This window comes from Vanellus vanellus, assembly GCF_965231255.1.
Source record: "Vanellus vanellus genome assembly, chromosome: 1".
Lineage (NCBI taxonomy): Eukaryota > Metazoa > Chordata > Aves > Charadriiformes > Charadriidae > Vanellus > Vanellus vanellus.
Genome location: NC_138905.1, coordinates 129,327,763 through 129,345,030, shown reverse-complemented (window position 1 = coordinate 129,345,030; position 17,268 = coordinate 129,327,763). Strand labels below are relative to the sequence as shown.

Here is a 17,268-nt window from a genome sequence, read left to right as displayed (position 1 = left end):
TGGTTCCTTAAAATGGTGAAGTTCACACTATACCTCTTGCTGCCTGAATAAAATGCAGCCAGACATGAAAGAATTAAAATGTTTTGGATTGATGACTGCATCAATTTGGTTTTAGTCTAAAGTTAGACTTACTTTCCCTAACGTTTTTAAAGTTATGATTTTCTCCTTTTCTCTAATGAACTGAGATTTTGTGCATTCAAAACAATAATTTGTATTATGAAAAGCTCACAAAATTTTCTACCAAACTAGACAAAGGATCCAATATACCACTGAGACACTAAAAGCCTCAGATAATTCTTGAGATAGGTTTATTAAAATAGCAGTGTAAAAATAAATGTCTCCTTACTCTATTCAGTGTCACAATATTTAGCCATTTCTTACCATTTCTGCTTTTTAATGAATTCTTAATACAGATATGCGCATCTCACTGAAACTGCTGCACAGAGAAAGGAATACTCTCTGGACAAAAATCTACAGCCATATTACCACAGAATCATAGAATAGTTTAGGTTGGAAGGGACCTTTAAAGGTCATCTATGCAGCCCCCCTGCAATAAGCAGGGACATCTTCAACTAGATCAGGTTGGTCAGAGACCATCCAACCTGACCTTGAATGTTTCCAGGGATGGGTTGGAAGAGACTTTCAAAGACCATCTAGTCCAACCCCCTACCATAGGCAGAGACATCCTTCACCAGATCAGGTTGCTCAAAGTCCTGTCCAGCATGACCTTGAAGACTTCCAATGATGGGGCATCCCCAATTTTTGCAGGCAACCTTTCTCCAACCATTTCTTCAAATTCTCTAAATTTCCAATACCACTACCTGTAATTCTTCTACTGTGTTTCTGTCCCTTATTTCTTCTGAAATACATCGACCTCAGAATGAAAACTTTTAGCTGAGAACTTATCAGACCAACTGACCAAAGACTCTTTGTCTCGTTTAACACAGAAACATTCTTCAGTTGCTGCACACAACTCTGCAGCAACTTTCTTTCAGAGATAAGGCAGAATGCTGATTTGACAGAGTTATAAGAAGTACAAATTGCTAGTTTGTGTGCGAGAAGCTCTTTCACGCTACCAGCACTTTTGAAAGGAGGCAGGGATCAAAGGATGTTGTGTTATTTTGCAGTAAGCAGAAAAATAATGAGTGGTAGAAACACAAACAAAAAAAGAAAATTAAAATTGCCCTCTAACACTCTGTCACAGTCTGATTAAACTCTGTAGCTAGAATCTGATGGTCCTATTTCACCATGCACAAAAAAATCAGATTTGCCTTTCTTCTCTCTGTGAAGAGTAGGTATCAAATTTGAAGTAACACAGGAGAGATTTTGGAGGTTATAATGTACTAGAAATAGAAGAAAAAAGACCATTAGCATGAGTGGACTCTTCCTTGATTTGTTGTCATTCTTGTCATGGCAAATGAATCTACCCAAAAAGTCCCTCAGCCATTCTCTCGTATGGATTCAGATAGACATGGGAAGTCAGCACTGAACATCTGCGATTCAATTCCCTATGAGTGGTTAGGAATAAGAATGCTGTAGTTACTTAGGTGCAACAGAATTCCAGTCTATGCAATAGAGTTATTAAAGAAAGTAAAAACAGTATTAAGCATTGACCAGCACAATATTCCATCGCATTGTTTTGCTTTCTCTGTAGCTCCACTAAAAATTATGTCTCAGATATCTAACTTGTGTTTGGTAATACAAATGAAAAGTAGAATTGTCTTTTATTAGTTTCAGCCAGAGACAGAAACACAGCTAGCCAATTCAATTTGAAAAAAAAAAAAAAAAAAAGGTATGATAAAACATGTTTTCATCTGTTTTAACTGCAACTAGATAAAAAATTGTAACTTTGCTTGTTCAGTGTCCTTCTGCTCACCTAATTTGAAGAACAAGCATCTCATTTATATGCCAACACATTACAAAAAGAATGAAATAGAGGTCCAATCCTGCAAACTTCTGCTTATTGGAATAATCTCAACTGACGCTGAGAGTCCAGAGAACATGCTTGTGATAAGATCTTTCATAGCTGGAAAAAAATGTTCCTTTTTGTAATAGTTTGTTGCTTTTCTTTGCAATATTTTAAAGGTAACAAGATTTCAAATAATACATTTTAAAAAGACGTTTCTGATCTTGCATCATAAAAAGAAACTATTTGAAGAGTCTAGTAATCACAAATTATAACAATTTAAATGTAGATTAAAGAGTAATTTTACTTATGAAAACTTCACAATAAGATTTTACTTTTCATCTTTATGGTTTACTAGTATTACTGAATAGAAGGACAGGGGGTATATTCCTTTCCAGTAGGTCTTAGTCAGAAATAAGTCCTGAATATAATACTCATTTAATAAAACAGTAAAAATAACAGCTGCAGTTCACTTCGTTAAATTTTTGGTGTTTTGTGCTTAAGTTTTTGATGGAATTAACTTTTTAAATATTCTACACATTTTAATTAATACATATATTAATTATTTTAATAGTAAATATTCTACAATTCTTGAGCAAAGTCAATCATTAAATGAATAGTACTATGCTTAGGATTTAGCAAGTAGAGTGAAAGCAAACAATATTTAAGCCAGATGCACAAAGTCAATCAAATTGTAAAGAAGAGAATGGCTCGAAGAATTTTCTACCTCACATTTCTACTCATTATTCCTATACTACATGATCTTCAGAAAAAAATTCCTACTCTAAATCTGTTAATTTACATGCTATTTGTGTAAAGTAAACAATGTAAGAAACAGAAATGGACTTTGAACTTGCATAACTATATTATTCAGTGAAGGACATTGCAGAATTATGTAAGATAAATGGTATTTTAAATCTGAAAATTATTACGATATGATCAAAAAGCTAAAAAATGTTGATTTTAACCTTTAATATGCTAAGGTTTATATGGAAACAACATCAACACGTACTATTCCAGAGAAGTAGGAAATAAGTGTCAATTTTTTAAATACCATGGTAAGACACCAATAAATCAAAAGTTAAACATTTATAGGAACAGCAGATTTTTCCACGTTATTGCTGTTACCGAAGCAATGAAATTCTAGAAAATGTGAATTATTTTATTTTTGTTTGGATTCATTATCTTTTGTCATGTGTTCTGATAGAATATGTTCTGTATATTATATGATATTCAGACAGTAAGATATTATGATTTACCATTAAGTATCTAGAAATATTATTTCTCTGTCATAGGAATTTAAGTCATGGACCAAGAAATCTATTTCAAGTTATACACCTTAATGTTTAGGTATGTCATCCAGCTAACTAAAAAAATTATGCCCTAAATATATATTTGAAAAAGACCAAAAAGCTTAGTATTTGACATATTCAGAATGTGAAAAAGAAAAAACCTCAAAATTTTTGCATGTCATTTCCCTGTACTTCCCACTCAGAAACCATTGCCTGGAGCAATCATAAGGACAAAAGCCTGACCCCTATAATCACAAGTGGAGCATGCTGAGGTTCTGAGACGTGTATTGTAGTTTGGACACTGCTAGGAGGTGCAGGAGAACTGAATAAGCTGCAGGGAGAAAATCTTTAATAACCAATATGAAAACAATGATCTGGCAGAAGGGGTGTCAAAATTGGTCATTCATTTCACTGGGACGGCAAAAAGCATAAATCTGGTACAAAAATTACACTGTGTCAAACCTCACCCCTGGGAAACGACAGTTAAAAATAAGTGTATTTCCTGACTTTTTTTGCTTAAACTTGGAAAACAATTGGGTTTTTTTCACTATCCATGTTTCCCAGAATGGAATAAAGAAGTTTCGTGAAATCTGTACAAATGAAACAGCAGAAATGTAAAACAAACATTCAGCAAAGGAAATTTCAGCCCTGTTGATTCAAATATGCCATAGTTTTAAATTTTGGGGTCTTCATATATGGAATATCAGTCAGCTTCAGTAGCAATTCAGAATGAAAACCAAATACCAAATAATCCAAAATCTGATTCCCTACATAAAAAATGAGCCATTCTTAGTTTACACAAATATCCACTTGTGTCAGTGTTATTTAAAAAAAAAAAATAAATTGACGAATGACCTCCTTTGTCATGACACTAATTATTTTTACCTCTACAAAAATCTCATCAATCTCTTCTCAGGAAGGTCTTTTTTATATAGTTCTGACCTTTATTTTGCCCTTCTCTGAATATTTTCTAATTATTTTACATACTTTCAAAAATTTTTTTTTTTTAATTTAACATAATATACACAGCAAAGCTTTATTACTTACTGAGAAAGTGTTCTATTCTGAATATCATATTTTAACTCTCACTGCAGAACAACAGCTGCTTTCCGGATCAAAATGAACGGTGAGAAAATATTTTGAAGGTATAATTCAGTCCACAATGAACTGAATTATCCAAGACTCTTCAGTGTCAGGTGTAACTGAACTTACTGCTTTCACTATGCCTTGTATTTTACCCGTCTTCCATCATTTTCCTATCATTGCTCTTCTCCATGGTTTAGCACTGCTGAAATGTTTTGGGATGTTCATTCCTTTTTCCTGGTTTTAGTCAACCTAAATTGTCATTTTCAATTTGTTCCAATTTACTGCACACTCTACCCAAACATTTAATAACTACATCAAACAATACTAGTTTTCATGCAGGTTTTAAGTGTTACCCTGCTAGTAACCTTCTTCCATGTATAAAATTTGGTATACAATAAAGGTGCTGCAGAGATGTGGGTAGGTACTAGGCAGAAGCTTTTAGTCTTAGAAAGCTATCATTAATTGGACAGACTTCATGGACAATTTGCACTAAATTGAAGCTCTTCTCAGTCCGTGAGCAGGGAGGGCTTTTCTCTCTCTTTCCTTTCTCTGTTTTGTATTCTAATATGTTGACTTGACTTCTAACTCTGCAACACCTCGTTTTTCTTAGTAAAGAAACCTCCAAAATATCCATGGAAACTATACTTACCAATTCCTCTTTATTCAGCATTTATGAATCCTTCTGATTTTACTACTGGATTTTAATTTATTTTTAAAACACATTATTGACACCATCTCATATTTAGGTAATATATCCTATGATTCTGTTGTAATGAAATTGATTTTAAATCAGTATTTTAAAACCAGGGGTATAACAGAATGTGCTGGTATATTATTAGCAGTATTAATATGAAGTGACAGGAAGATAATGATAATTATCCAAATAATTTTCTTCTCCAAATTACATGAGAAATATTTTAAAAACCACAAGCACTTAGACAAAATCTGAATGCCTCTGACAAAATGCTGTTGGCATTTTATAACCAATTAATTTTATTAATCTGTATTTACTATTTTGTAAAATGTGAGAATCAAAATGCTTATCAAAATATGACAGCAATGCTCTGAAATAATTACATCCAAAAAACCCAAACAAGAAAAAAGAGAAAAAATACTCCAGGTTCCTAAAGCTCTAGGGCTGCAAATATTATAATATGTTATTCTTTGCCCAAAAAAAAAAAAAAAAAAAAAATATAAAGGAACATTCCATAAAACCCCTTATGGCTAGTAATTTGAATACATAGGTCCTGAGAAATATGACTTACTTGTAGCGGACTAAAGGAGATACTTAAAAAGAGAATGGCAGATGTCTTCTCTCTGGGATGATTCCCAATAAGGAACGTTTCCTCCCTTTTCAGCAATCTATCATCTAGTGTGAAAGCTGGCTGGCTCTGTGTCAGTACTCAACAAACCTCATTTGACTTTCCCAGCATAATGTCTCACACTCTGCGTTCCTTACTCAGGTCTACCTAAATCTTGGTTTTATACACTCAGGCCATGGATAATTAAGGTATTCGATGATATTAATCTGAACATAAGAAATATCAAGGGATAAAAACATGAAATGCCTCCAAATCTTCCAAGATTATATGCCTTGAACATAAAGGAGTCAGCACCTTCACAAAACTTGACTAAAATTTTGCATATTTAAATAAATAGAGAAAATGTAATTGAAATGTTACAAGCTGCCAGGACACACTTAAGCACTCAAGTTAAGTAGCCTTCTTTTCAGAAGGTCTGAATGTCAGCTCATCTTGTCCACCCAAGAGGGCACTTATTGTGTTTGACTTGTTTAAGTAATCAAACGAAGACTAAAATATGTGCTTACATATATTGAAATTGTATGTGTTTTTTAACCAAGTAGGTAAATTTTCTAAATATTAAAATCAGAATAAATACATCTATGCACTTTAAAATTGATGACTGACATATCCAAAAATGTTTAGAATTAGTGGTCTATGAACAGGCATATAATTTCTGATTTATATGTCAGGTTTTTGCTTTTGTTCAGAGCGCAGCTGCTCCAGAAAAAGAAAGATAATACGGCTGACCTTTTATAAATGAAATCCACAACTGGATGGCATAAAGGAGTCCAAGGCAAAAAAAAAAATAATAAAAAGAGATCATGTATGTGTGCGTATGCACAAACCCATCTATCTCACACACATAACCCATCTATCTTCCACTTCGAAGAGAAAAGCTTGAAGCAGTTAGTTATCAACCAATGCCTTGGGAGATTCCGTAACATGGTTAACAGGAGTGCACAAAGCTTTAATTTTTAAGAAAAAAGGATAACAGAAAATCATTAGCAGCTGAAGTGACAGTAGCCTTTGGGGAATGATCCATCTCATTGCTCTTGAAAAAAGAAATCTGAGTGCTAGAGACTCGAACACCAAGTTCATTTTTACTACCTGGAATTTGTCTTTATCTGCCAGAGAAAGACAACTTTCTGTAAAAATTCAGTTCCTTGGCTATTTGTGTTCAAATAAGCCACCAGGCACTGTGTTACTGACAGATCTATTCGGAGAGTGCATTTGATTACACCTAGTTCTAAGTTATAGTTAATTGCATTTTACTGAGCTGCAGCAGAAAACCACTCTGAATATCAAGTTAAGTGATGTTTTGTGATAAAAATCACTTAATACAGGCCAAACGTATTCCAATGTGCAAAATTAAAAATATGCTTTTGGCAAGCCAAACATTTGTAGAATGCTTTTATAAACATTTGTAGAATGTTTTTAGAATGTTTATAATTATATGTATAGCAGATTCATTACAATATTTTGTGCTTTTTGTACTGACATGAAAACTAGAAAGAGCACAGTTGTTAGTAATCATGGATGGCTGGAAAAATTCCATGAATTACTTATAATTTTAAAATCTGTATAGAACTATGAGTTACCATATCTCGTATGTGTATTATGGGTTTAATAGACTGTTCTGAAAGTGGATTCTGAAAGTGTGTCAGAATCACAGATATGTAATGTGTACGGTAAATTTCCTGTATCCTGAAATAAGACACAGTAGAAAACTGCAAAAAATGTGCTCTATCTGTCACTAGATAAAGAACCGTCAAATAAAGGGAAAAAGAAGAGGAAAATAATCTTAGCAGGAAAATGTCTATATTTAAAAAAACAACAACAGCAAACAACCCAATTTTTAATGAACTAAATAAAGATCCTACTGGAAATACACAAGAAGATGAACTAGAAAAAGAAGTCTTAGAGTGATTATGCAAAAAGTTACATATATATAAGAAACCTGTTTCTCAAAGAGCCAGATGGTTTTCTATATTTAAGCTATTACATCATTGAAAAATATTATAGCTAAATGTATAGTCATATTCTACAAAACAATGTTCCCGCTAAAATTAAGAATATTAAAAAAAAATAGTAAAAAGAAATGCCTAATGTATATAGGTCCTACTGCAGGTTTGCAGCATTAATTATATAAAGCAAGTAGCCTCAAAAAAAAAGTTTTAATTCACTGTTAATATAATTAAGTAATGAGCAGGCACGACTATGACAGTGATTCTTAAGGTGAAATTCTACTAAATGTTTTCTCACATACAGCTATAAACGCAAATTAGACTTCTTAAATTCCAGGTAGACTGTTTCATTTTAGCACACTCATTTTTGCTATGTGTTAGTGAACAGAAATACTTGTTGGTATTAGTCCTCTGGTTAATAAATGTATTTATTTCCGTGTATACGTCTCCCGCTAAATAATCTGGAGCTCGAACAAGACAAGTAGCTTGCATGAGATAATCACCACACAGGAAAACTTTGGTTTAGTGTGAGTAATATAACTTTATTTTCTAAAACCAGGTTAAGCTGAATATCTGATTTTTCCACTTTCTAAAACTTAAAATGAAGAGAACAACATTCCTACGCGCTGGTTTCAGCAGATTTATTAAATATGCCCATAAAACAATTATCATTTACTAAATGTTAGAAGTGGTCAGATTTTTGCTGCAAAAACTCGTATTTTGCTATTTTACATCCCTTTAATAAAAAGAATTATCTATGACAATTAATAAAAGCAATTTTTAATTTGTATTGGATATTTATCCTATTGGATAATGAGCAATCAGGTTTAAGTGTTACCGTACATATTTACTTTGGAGAAAAATGTCAAAAGCAGCTAGCACTGAAAGATTCTTGTAAATAAACTTACTTTTCCTTTTAAGCATCAATTAAAATGGATTCTTTCTGAATGGGAGTGTAAAAAAAAATCACAAACGGATTCAGAACACAGAGCTATTCATGACAGTTCTGTAATTTGATTCATGCAAAACTGTCAGGGATAAAAATCAACTACAATTTAATTTCAAACCTTTCCCAACCAGCTGCTGAACAATTTATGCACTACTTTTCTATTTTTACTGCAGGATAATGACAATGATGAATGCTTTTCCTTGGAAATAAATATTCATTAAGCAAGCTCAGATCAAAACCATACCCTTCCAAAAGCCCACGAATGTGCAAGATCCATTTGCCTCTTCTAAGAGATTTATTTAGGAGGAGATGGAACTGTGCCCACAAGTGCATCTCATAACAATTTAATAGTTCAGTTGAATTAAACCTATGGCAATACTTACTTGTAACCTCAGTATCAATATTATTAAAGTTGGTGTCAGCTCTGATAATACCAAATATATGTGGGTGAACAACAGATTAGTTATGGGTATAAATCAGATAAGCCCAAATGTAAAGCATTAAGAAGAACTAAAAGGAAGTCAACTGCCAGTAAGCCAATCTAGTAACGAACATAAGTTTGTAGAAAAAAGACCAAGTGGTAACTCATTAGCCATGACTTACATGGTCTATGACTTTTTTTGAGCAGAAGAGTCATTCTATCAAATGGGATTGTTTAAAATGAAGAATGACAATAACATTGGCATGTTGTGTGCTTCAATACTCAGAACGACTTTAATCTACCGGTACTAAATGAGAAGTGGTAAAAGGAAGGGTCTACTGTTATTTCGCACGGTCTTATTATCAGTTATACGCTTCCTTTGCTCCAATACTTCACTGTTATGCTTCACTACACATACTATACTGTCTTGCTAGGAAACTTGAAAACACCCGAATTTTGAAGAGCTAGAAAGAATATCTGTATGCGTGTGTGTGTATATTTATACAGACACCTAAAATGTATAGGATCTACGCACGTATAAGAATGTGATTTTATAGAAACTATTAACAGCATATGGATGTGGTTTTGTTACATGTACTCCGCTGTGGAAAGAGACAAATGGGCTCCTACAGAGGACAATTCAGAACAACTAGCCAGAGCCCCTGCCCTGATTCTCCCTCTAAGGTTGTTTCCTATAGCTGAACGTAGGCAAATTCTGGCCTCTTTAGGATAACCTTTCCTTTTGTTAAAACCTTTCCTTCCCCAAAATAATCACAGAAAAATGGAACGGTGGACTTCTCCTCTACATGCTGGAGGACAATTTGAAACAGCTGTAATTATATACAGCACATAAGCATGATTTTTTACAAGGCTTTCCTCACACAAACGTTATTCTGCAAAAGCCGATAACTCATTCATCTATTTAGGCTTACAACTTTAATCTTATTCTCTTCTTATGTCAATTCTGCGTTGGAAAAATTCCACCAATTTCAAAGGATTTCCCTGTTGCAAGCGATGAAGAAACCAGACAGTAATATTTAAAGTCATATCAACAATACTGAATTAGCTTTTTCCTAACTACATTTTCTACATACTGGACAATATTTTCTGTTTAGCGAATTAAACTGCAATAATTACAGCCCCAATCAAAATTCAAGCTTTTTTGGAACAGTTAAATTTTACTTGGTTTTGTTGCTGCCTTACAAAAAATATTTTTAAATCAAACACTAAAATAAAGCTGCTGAGATTGGGTGTGGCTAGGGTTACTTACTAATTACTTCAAATTACAAACACACAGAGAAAACTTTAACCACAAATTCACAACTTTAAATATATAATTGCCCCTCTCCGTCCTTCCTCTCCCATTCAGTAACGTACTTTGCAGATAAACTAGTGCAATGGGCAATTGGAACCCTAATACCTGTCTTCCAAATACAGGTGAAACAGATAAAAATAAATGAGCTCTTCAGTGTTCTTATATTTTGCACCAATGTGCCTTCATATATAAACATCCGTGTATGTAACATGCAACATCCATATGCAGACATCACAGAGGGGGGCTGAGCACTTATGAAACAGATGTCTGAGAGTGAGTGCCAATATACAGAAGCCCCAAAAAAATGGAAACCAATCATTCCAAGAAAAGCTTTCTATCTTACCTTGAGACACTCTTCTTGTTTGAAGAGATCCTCACAGTCCTTAGCCTGCAGAACGGGAGAATTAAGGCGCTCTTCTACTTCAGACAAGGCTTGCAGAAGGTGAAGGATCTCTTCCAGGTATGTAGAAGGCACATGAGTGGTTTCCACAGTCATAGTTTCAGTCACCGCAAAAGTTGTATCTTCATGAACTGTTTGCTAGTATAGATATACAACAGAATGTTTCCTTTAGTTTCTTAACACTACACAAACTTATAACTTAATGCAATTTCCAGTTCACAACCTAGAAACAATTAAAAATATTTTCTAAGGACAAATGCAGGAAAGATTTGAGGTTTCTGACATGGATCACTCACACTCCACTAGTTTGTCTGAAATGGCAGGTACTAAAATTAATCCATGCACCAGTGTACAAACTTTTCTTCTACTCGCCAAAGAAATGTAGATAGGAAATGCAAGAGTACTCTGAGATTAAGATGTTACTGGGATTTTAGTGCTAGCCCTTTCATTTTAAACCATCACACCTCTTTAAGAATCTGTCCTCCGTTATAGAAATTCCATGCATGCCAGGCCTAAAATACTAAAACATTTCAAGGTGTTAAGTAAAATAATGACCTGTGTAATAGACACAATTTCTTAAATAACACACAACACAAAACTGGGTCAACTCACACTATACTAAAACCTTTCTCCTTACACTAGAAAGTACAAGTTGAAATTTTGTGATTTGAAAGGTCTTTAATGCATTGATATTTCTAAAAGAAATCCCAGCAACGCATCTCTTCAGGAAATTGAGATTTTTATATTTTTTTAATCTGGACAAATATCAAATAGACACTCTTTTCTGAAAGCAGATACGTACACCCAACATAAAGAAATCCCAGAATGTTTTGTTTCCAAGAAAACAGGTAGTTGATCTATGGCATTTGGAAAGATACTGACATATAAAGTGACAAAATAGTGACTGTTTATATAAATTCTCTACATTTCTGATTTGATGTGCTTATGGATCATAGATAAAAAGTAATACCAAAAGTGTTCTTTGGAGCAGGGAGAAGTGTGATTGTTTTTTAACTAAACTCCAAAAACATTATCACCTCTATCTCCATTAGAAAAGGCAAAATTTAAAAGATATAAATCATTGTGATTTTGTAAGCATAAGTTCTTATTTATATTTGTTTTGTCACATCACATAGGATTCCTAGTGTGGGACCAAGATCCATTGTGCTTGATGTCTTTCTTCTCAAAAATATAAACTTTACTTATTGACTACCCCAAAGAACTTGTACAAGCAATTGCCAGTAAATTTCTTTCAAAAATCATATTATTTAGATGCTTCAGTCCTAACACAGATAATCACAGATTTTGGAGCCATATATGTGAAGGACAATGGATCAATGGTCCTGAAGAAAACAATATCATTAGTTAGCTATTATGTAAAAGAAAACAAATATAAACACTATATATTGCACATACTACCTCAGCAAGATGCCTCGTTTTAATTTACCTATTTGCCCTGTCCATCCTTTCAGATGTTTCTCTCCTTGGTTACTAGGCTGAGTCATCTGCTGCTTCAATTTTCTTTAGAGTCTTAAAATATGCATATATAAACTCTAGAAGATGTATGCGTATCACATATAAAGCCCATAAAGTCGTCTGTAGACTTGTGTTATTCTGTTGCATTTAGTTGCCTTGCTCACACTTTTCTCACTAAATGATTTTCTCAGTATATCTGCTAACACTGAAACCTCTCTAATTACCGTATCACTGCTATAATTTTTATTATTTAAAATAAATTGATTTAAAAAAATTGTGTTTGCCCCCATATGTTTCACCAATCATATACGCTGCAAAAATAACAGTTTACCCCAGTAAACCTAAAGAAAAAGCTGTCCCGGTTGATTAGCAAGTGAGAGAGTCTCAACAGGCCACTGAGGCATACAGCAATATATTTTCATTCCTCAAGACTACACTGTGACACTTCTACATGTAGCAAAGAACTTTAGACCCACATGAGGAACATTTTAAGTATAATTGTATTTTTCTTTGTTGACCAAGAAGACAGAATATTTATATTCACAGTAATGAAAAGAGCACGATAGGTATGGAAGGTTACTCATTCAAAATGAGGTCACGTGAATATGTGAAGTGACACACAAAATATAAATACTTTAAATACAGTTTAATAGAATAGTTTAAAACAACAGTTTAATTGTATTAGGGTTTTTTAAACTCAGATTTAGGCTAATAATATGTACACATACATGTATACTTGTGTACATAAAATAAAATCAGCGCCTTCTTGCTCTAAATAACTCCTGAAACCACAAAAAAGTCAAGCGGAAATCTGATGTGTGAGCACTTCGTGGACATCATGCTTAATTATTTATAGTAATGTCAAAATTGGGTATCTTTCAATCACTGCTGCAAAGAACTCATATAAAAGCACTTTTCAAGGCAAAATTAATTAAAATCTGAAGACAGGACTGAACCTTGTATGATTTATGTGGTTTAGTAATCCCTCAAAACATGTGTAGTATTTAACTCCCATCAATGTTAATGAGATGTATGCGACCACGTATTCATACTGCCCTTTACAGAACACTTTACGTTCATATTTCTCACAGCTGGGTGATTACTCGTATAGTTCTGCAGGAAACATGACTCAGGAGATTTCTAGTTCAAGCAAACCATTAATGTTTATGTTGTTAGTTAAAATGTAAAGCACTACAACCAGATAAATAAATAAGTGGATTGATATTTGAAAGTAGAGGACTACCAGAACCTGCCTTCATATTTGGAAATGTTATTTAATACCTTATTCTAAAAAAAAAAAAGTAACAATCCAAAATAATTAGTTTCTGAATACTATTCAAATAAAAGAGTTGGAAATTTGATACAACTTTAGAAATCAAGGATTACATTTCTTTGAGTTTAGTGTGTTTTTGGATAGGTCACGGGTCTGTCTGTCTTTCTATCTTTCCCTCATCGACAGAGGCACAACAGAACCCAAAGCAGAAGTTGGCATCTTGCACTGAGGAATGGAGGGTAGGCATATGCAGAACTGACAAGTTTAATCAGCAAAGAAAGGGAAGAAATCTTGGCTTGTCCCCATATTTGCTGGAATTGCCTTACTGTAGAAGATACAATGGGCAGAGCCCTTCCCTATATTCTGGACAAGCATCTTTACTAGAAATGCATAGCTGAAACTGAATCAGTTTGTAACAAGAACATTGAATACAGAACACTGTAATGAGAAAAAACTTAAAAAAAAGAAGGTGATTGTAGCAGCTGGGAACCACTATTATTAAAAATAAAATTAATTCCGTAAAGACATATCTTATTGATAATGCCGAAATGTTTCACCAGAAGCAAGGTAGGTTAACATTTTATAGGGATTAAAAATAAAGAAAATGGAAATTAAAGTTTTAGATAAAAGTTTAAGAATGGTTTTGAATAAGTTGAAGCTGACAAAGCGGCAGAACACATTAGATAGTTACTTGAAAATACTCAAAACCAAATAATACTTTAAAATAATACATAATAGAAATAAATTGTTAAGAATGATGGGGAAACACTGGTGTAAATGGACATTTCCTATAGTGTTATTTCTGTAAAATAAATTTTCACTTATATTAATTTATTTTGTATTTTTACTTGATTGTCAGTGATATACTGATTTGCAAATTATTTCCAGTTTCTGAAAAAACAACTTCTTTTGGGTAAGGCTTAACATTTCATGCATTGCCTTTCACCAAGTGTTATCATCACTAGAATAGTAAATTGAATTTTTTTCCTCATCATTACATATTTTTACTTAAGGGATAGCATCTCTCTATAAACATGACTCTACCTACATGTGAGAAACTGATTTTACTGATAGCTACCACATCCTACTAGGTGAAATACAAAGACAAGAAATACATCCATGAACTGGCCCTTACAAAGAAGGCAAATAAGCAAAACCCAACACAGACAAAACCAACCAAACAAAAAAACCCCAACAAAAAAAGAACTACAGGAATAATGCAGGTTTTGCCCACAAAATCAAACATCCCCCCCAAAGAAGTATGTGTGATGATTATTGCCTACATCTAGAACGGTATTACCTGGTGGCATCAGAGCTAACTAGCCTTGGAGAATGCTGTCCGCTTTCTTTCGGCACTGGAAAACTCAGTGTTAACAAAGCCCATTTCACCCATCTCGGTATCCATTTCCTTCCCTCTTTCTGCAGAGGGAACAATCCCAACATCACTTTTGCTGTCCAACAGTTTACACCCAGAAAGCCTTCAACCTTTTTGTGTTAGGCTGTGACAACTATTCCATTTTTGGTCCCTTCTCGCTATAGGCCTCCAAGCTCATAGCGGCCTTAGTGCGTCGTGCTTTTGAGTTAACAACTTCACACAAACAGAATACGTGGGAGGAGTAAAGCAGCAAAACACACCTATCAGCACCACTGTACCACGACACTGCTCCTAGCAGCATCCTGATGAGAAGTTCAGGAAAAATAAACATGTGTCTCCTCCTGAAGTGAACTAATGCTTGAGAAAATATTCTTTACAAGCAGCTGTAAGATATATGAGAGTGTAAAAAGTCAGCCATCTCTGAGGAACAAACATACGTGTGCTACACATGCAGAAAAAAGAATCAGATAGCAGACACCTGGACAGAGGCAGTCATGCCTCAGAGTCCAATAAATGTTGGAAGAGTTTATTGCTTTCTAGAGCAAACTGTACACTGCATGATATTTGCTAGCCCATGGTTAGCATCGATGTATCAAATCAAAAATTAACAATGGAAAGCTATGATTGAATGCTGTCAGAGAGCAATAAAACCACTTTCAAGTACATATTTGCGCATATGAAGCTTTTATTCAGCCTTTCCTATGCCAACTGTGACTGGTGATGTCAGCTAACATTCAGAAAAATAAATTCTGTGTCTTCAGTAACGGTAGCACACCTTACCTGTAAGTACGTCTATGTGTAGAAAGTAGATCAAAATTATACCAATAACATGGAATTTCCATTACGAGATTGGATGGCCTTCATGAGTCACAAAAACATTATCTATCAGTACAAAAAGAAGCATCTCTTTCAAGTCTAGAGAGACATAAATCCTCACTACAGGATTAAAAATTTATAAAATGCTTACATAATTCCATGAAGGCAAGGCCTTAAAAGCACTTAACAGCATAAAAATGTATTCAAAGCAGTATTTTTTTAAAATCATGTTTTCAAATAAGAATGTAAATATTTTCTCATGTATGTGATTTTTCTACTCATGTATGATTGCAGTCTGCAAAAGCCTGCATGTTGCAACACTTAAAACATGTGTTTTAATGCTTGTATCTGACTTCAGTGACCTATATAAACATTGAAACTTTAAAAATACACATGATTATTTTCAGCACTGTTGTACAAAGAGTGCTTTATGTCTTCACAGTACTTCACTGCTAAGGCACATCTTCCTGGTTGAGAAGTGCTACATTAGCAGCTTTTATTCTATGATAAAATTAATTTATCTATTTTATCTCTATATAAAATGAAATAAAGCCAGTTAAAATGAAACTAGTCTTAATAATAACACTAATTAGAAAACATTTCAGTAAATTTTATGTGCTAAGAATAGCAGTAGAAAATTGCAGGCTTTGATTTTGAAAACCATCAATCAACAGGCATCAAACAGTATGAACTTACTTCCACTGTCTTATTTTTGACCTTCATAACTTGATTGAAATGCAAAGGTCTTCTCCATAATAAAAGGTCTATTCCCTGTACTTTTGGGCTTAAATTATGAGATATCTCCCAAAAACTCAGATAGTCATGCTACACTCTGATGAGCTCTGTATGGTGGGTTGGATAGATACCTGTGGTTGCTGAGCTCAAAGACTTATATGACTACTTATTCCACTCCCAATGATTCTTCCCCCCCCGGGTGCATTATTTTCACATTTAGATGAGAAAAAATAAAAAGGAAGATACAGACAAAAGCTATAATGATTAATTTTAAACATTAAACCCAGAGTATTTTGTCATTATGTTGGTTGTATTCATAGTTGTAACTTTGGTTTCTTTCTTTTTTTTTTTTTTTTGAACCAAGAGGTAAATATATAGTTTTAAAACTATGACAAAGCATTTTGGTGATGCAGCTGATCCTCTGTATTCTGCACACTTTTTTTGCCTTTAGAGCCCTCCAAGATGTCAAATACACTCAGTCAAGTGGTAAAATGAACAGCTTTGGCAATCCCTTCTTTGCTTAACAGAGCTTTTGTTTTATTCAGGCTAGATAATTGCCTCCAGACATGGACTCTCCTCCAGCTGAGGCACTGCTGCACATTGAATTTAGCTGCAGCTTATTAGAAAACTCACCCATTGCTCCTTAATAAAGAGCTGCTAGCATTCATGCAAATAACAGATTAACACGACTAGCACAGATTGGAAATTCTAGCAGTTCTGCTGTTAACTTTTAATCCTGACAACTTCCACTGGTATTGATTTTTTAAGCAAAGAGAATAAAAATCATTTCAACTTTGACGACACTGGGACATAAGACTCTCTTGTGCTGTACCGTTTGTGATATAAACCAGCTCTTTCAGAAAATAAAAAATAAAAAATAGAGCACTGTGTATCTTATGCCACAGCTGCAATGTTACCATGTCCAGAAGAAAAACAAAATCTGGTAGCATTATGGC

General features: G+C 33.8%; 1 protein-coding gene across 2 annotated transcripts in view; it reads right to left on the bottom strand.

Annotated features, from left to right (window-relative positions):
- Window positions 1–17,268, bottom strand: part of DMD (dystrophin) — a gene marked incomplete at both ends in the record, with an annotated part of 1,177,430 nt that overhangs the window by 668,211 nt on the left and 491,951 nt on the right. For both annotated transcript variants that reach the window (XM_082480534.1, XM_082480533.1), the window contains one exon: window positions 10,581–10,775. In XM_082480534.1, the coding sequence (XP_082336660.1) occupies window positions 10,581–10,775 (195 nt within the window). The remainder of the gene's footprint in view (window positions 1–10,580; window positions 10,776–17,268) is intronic.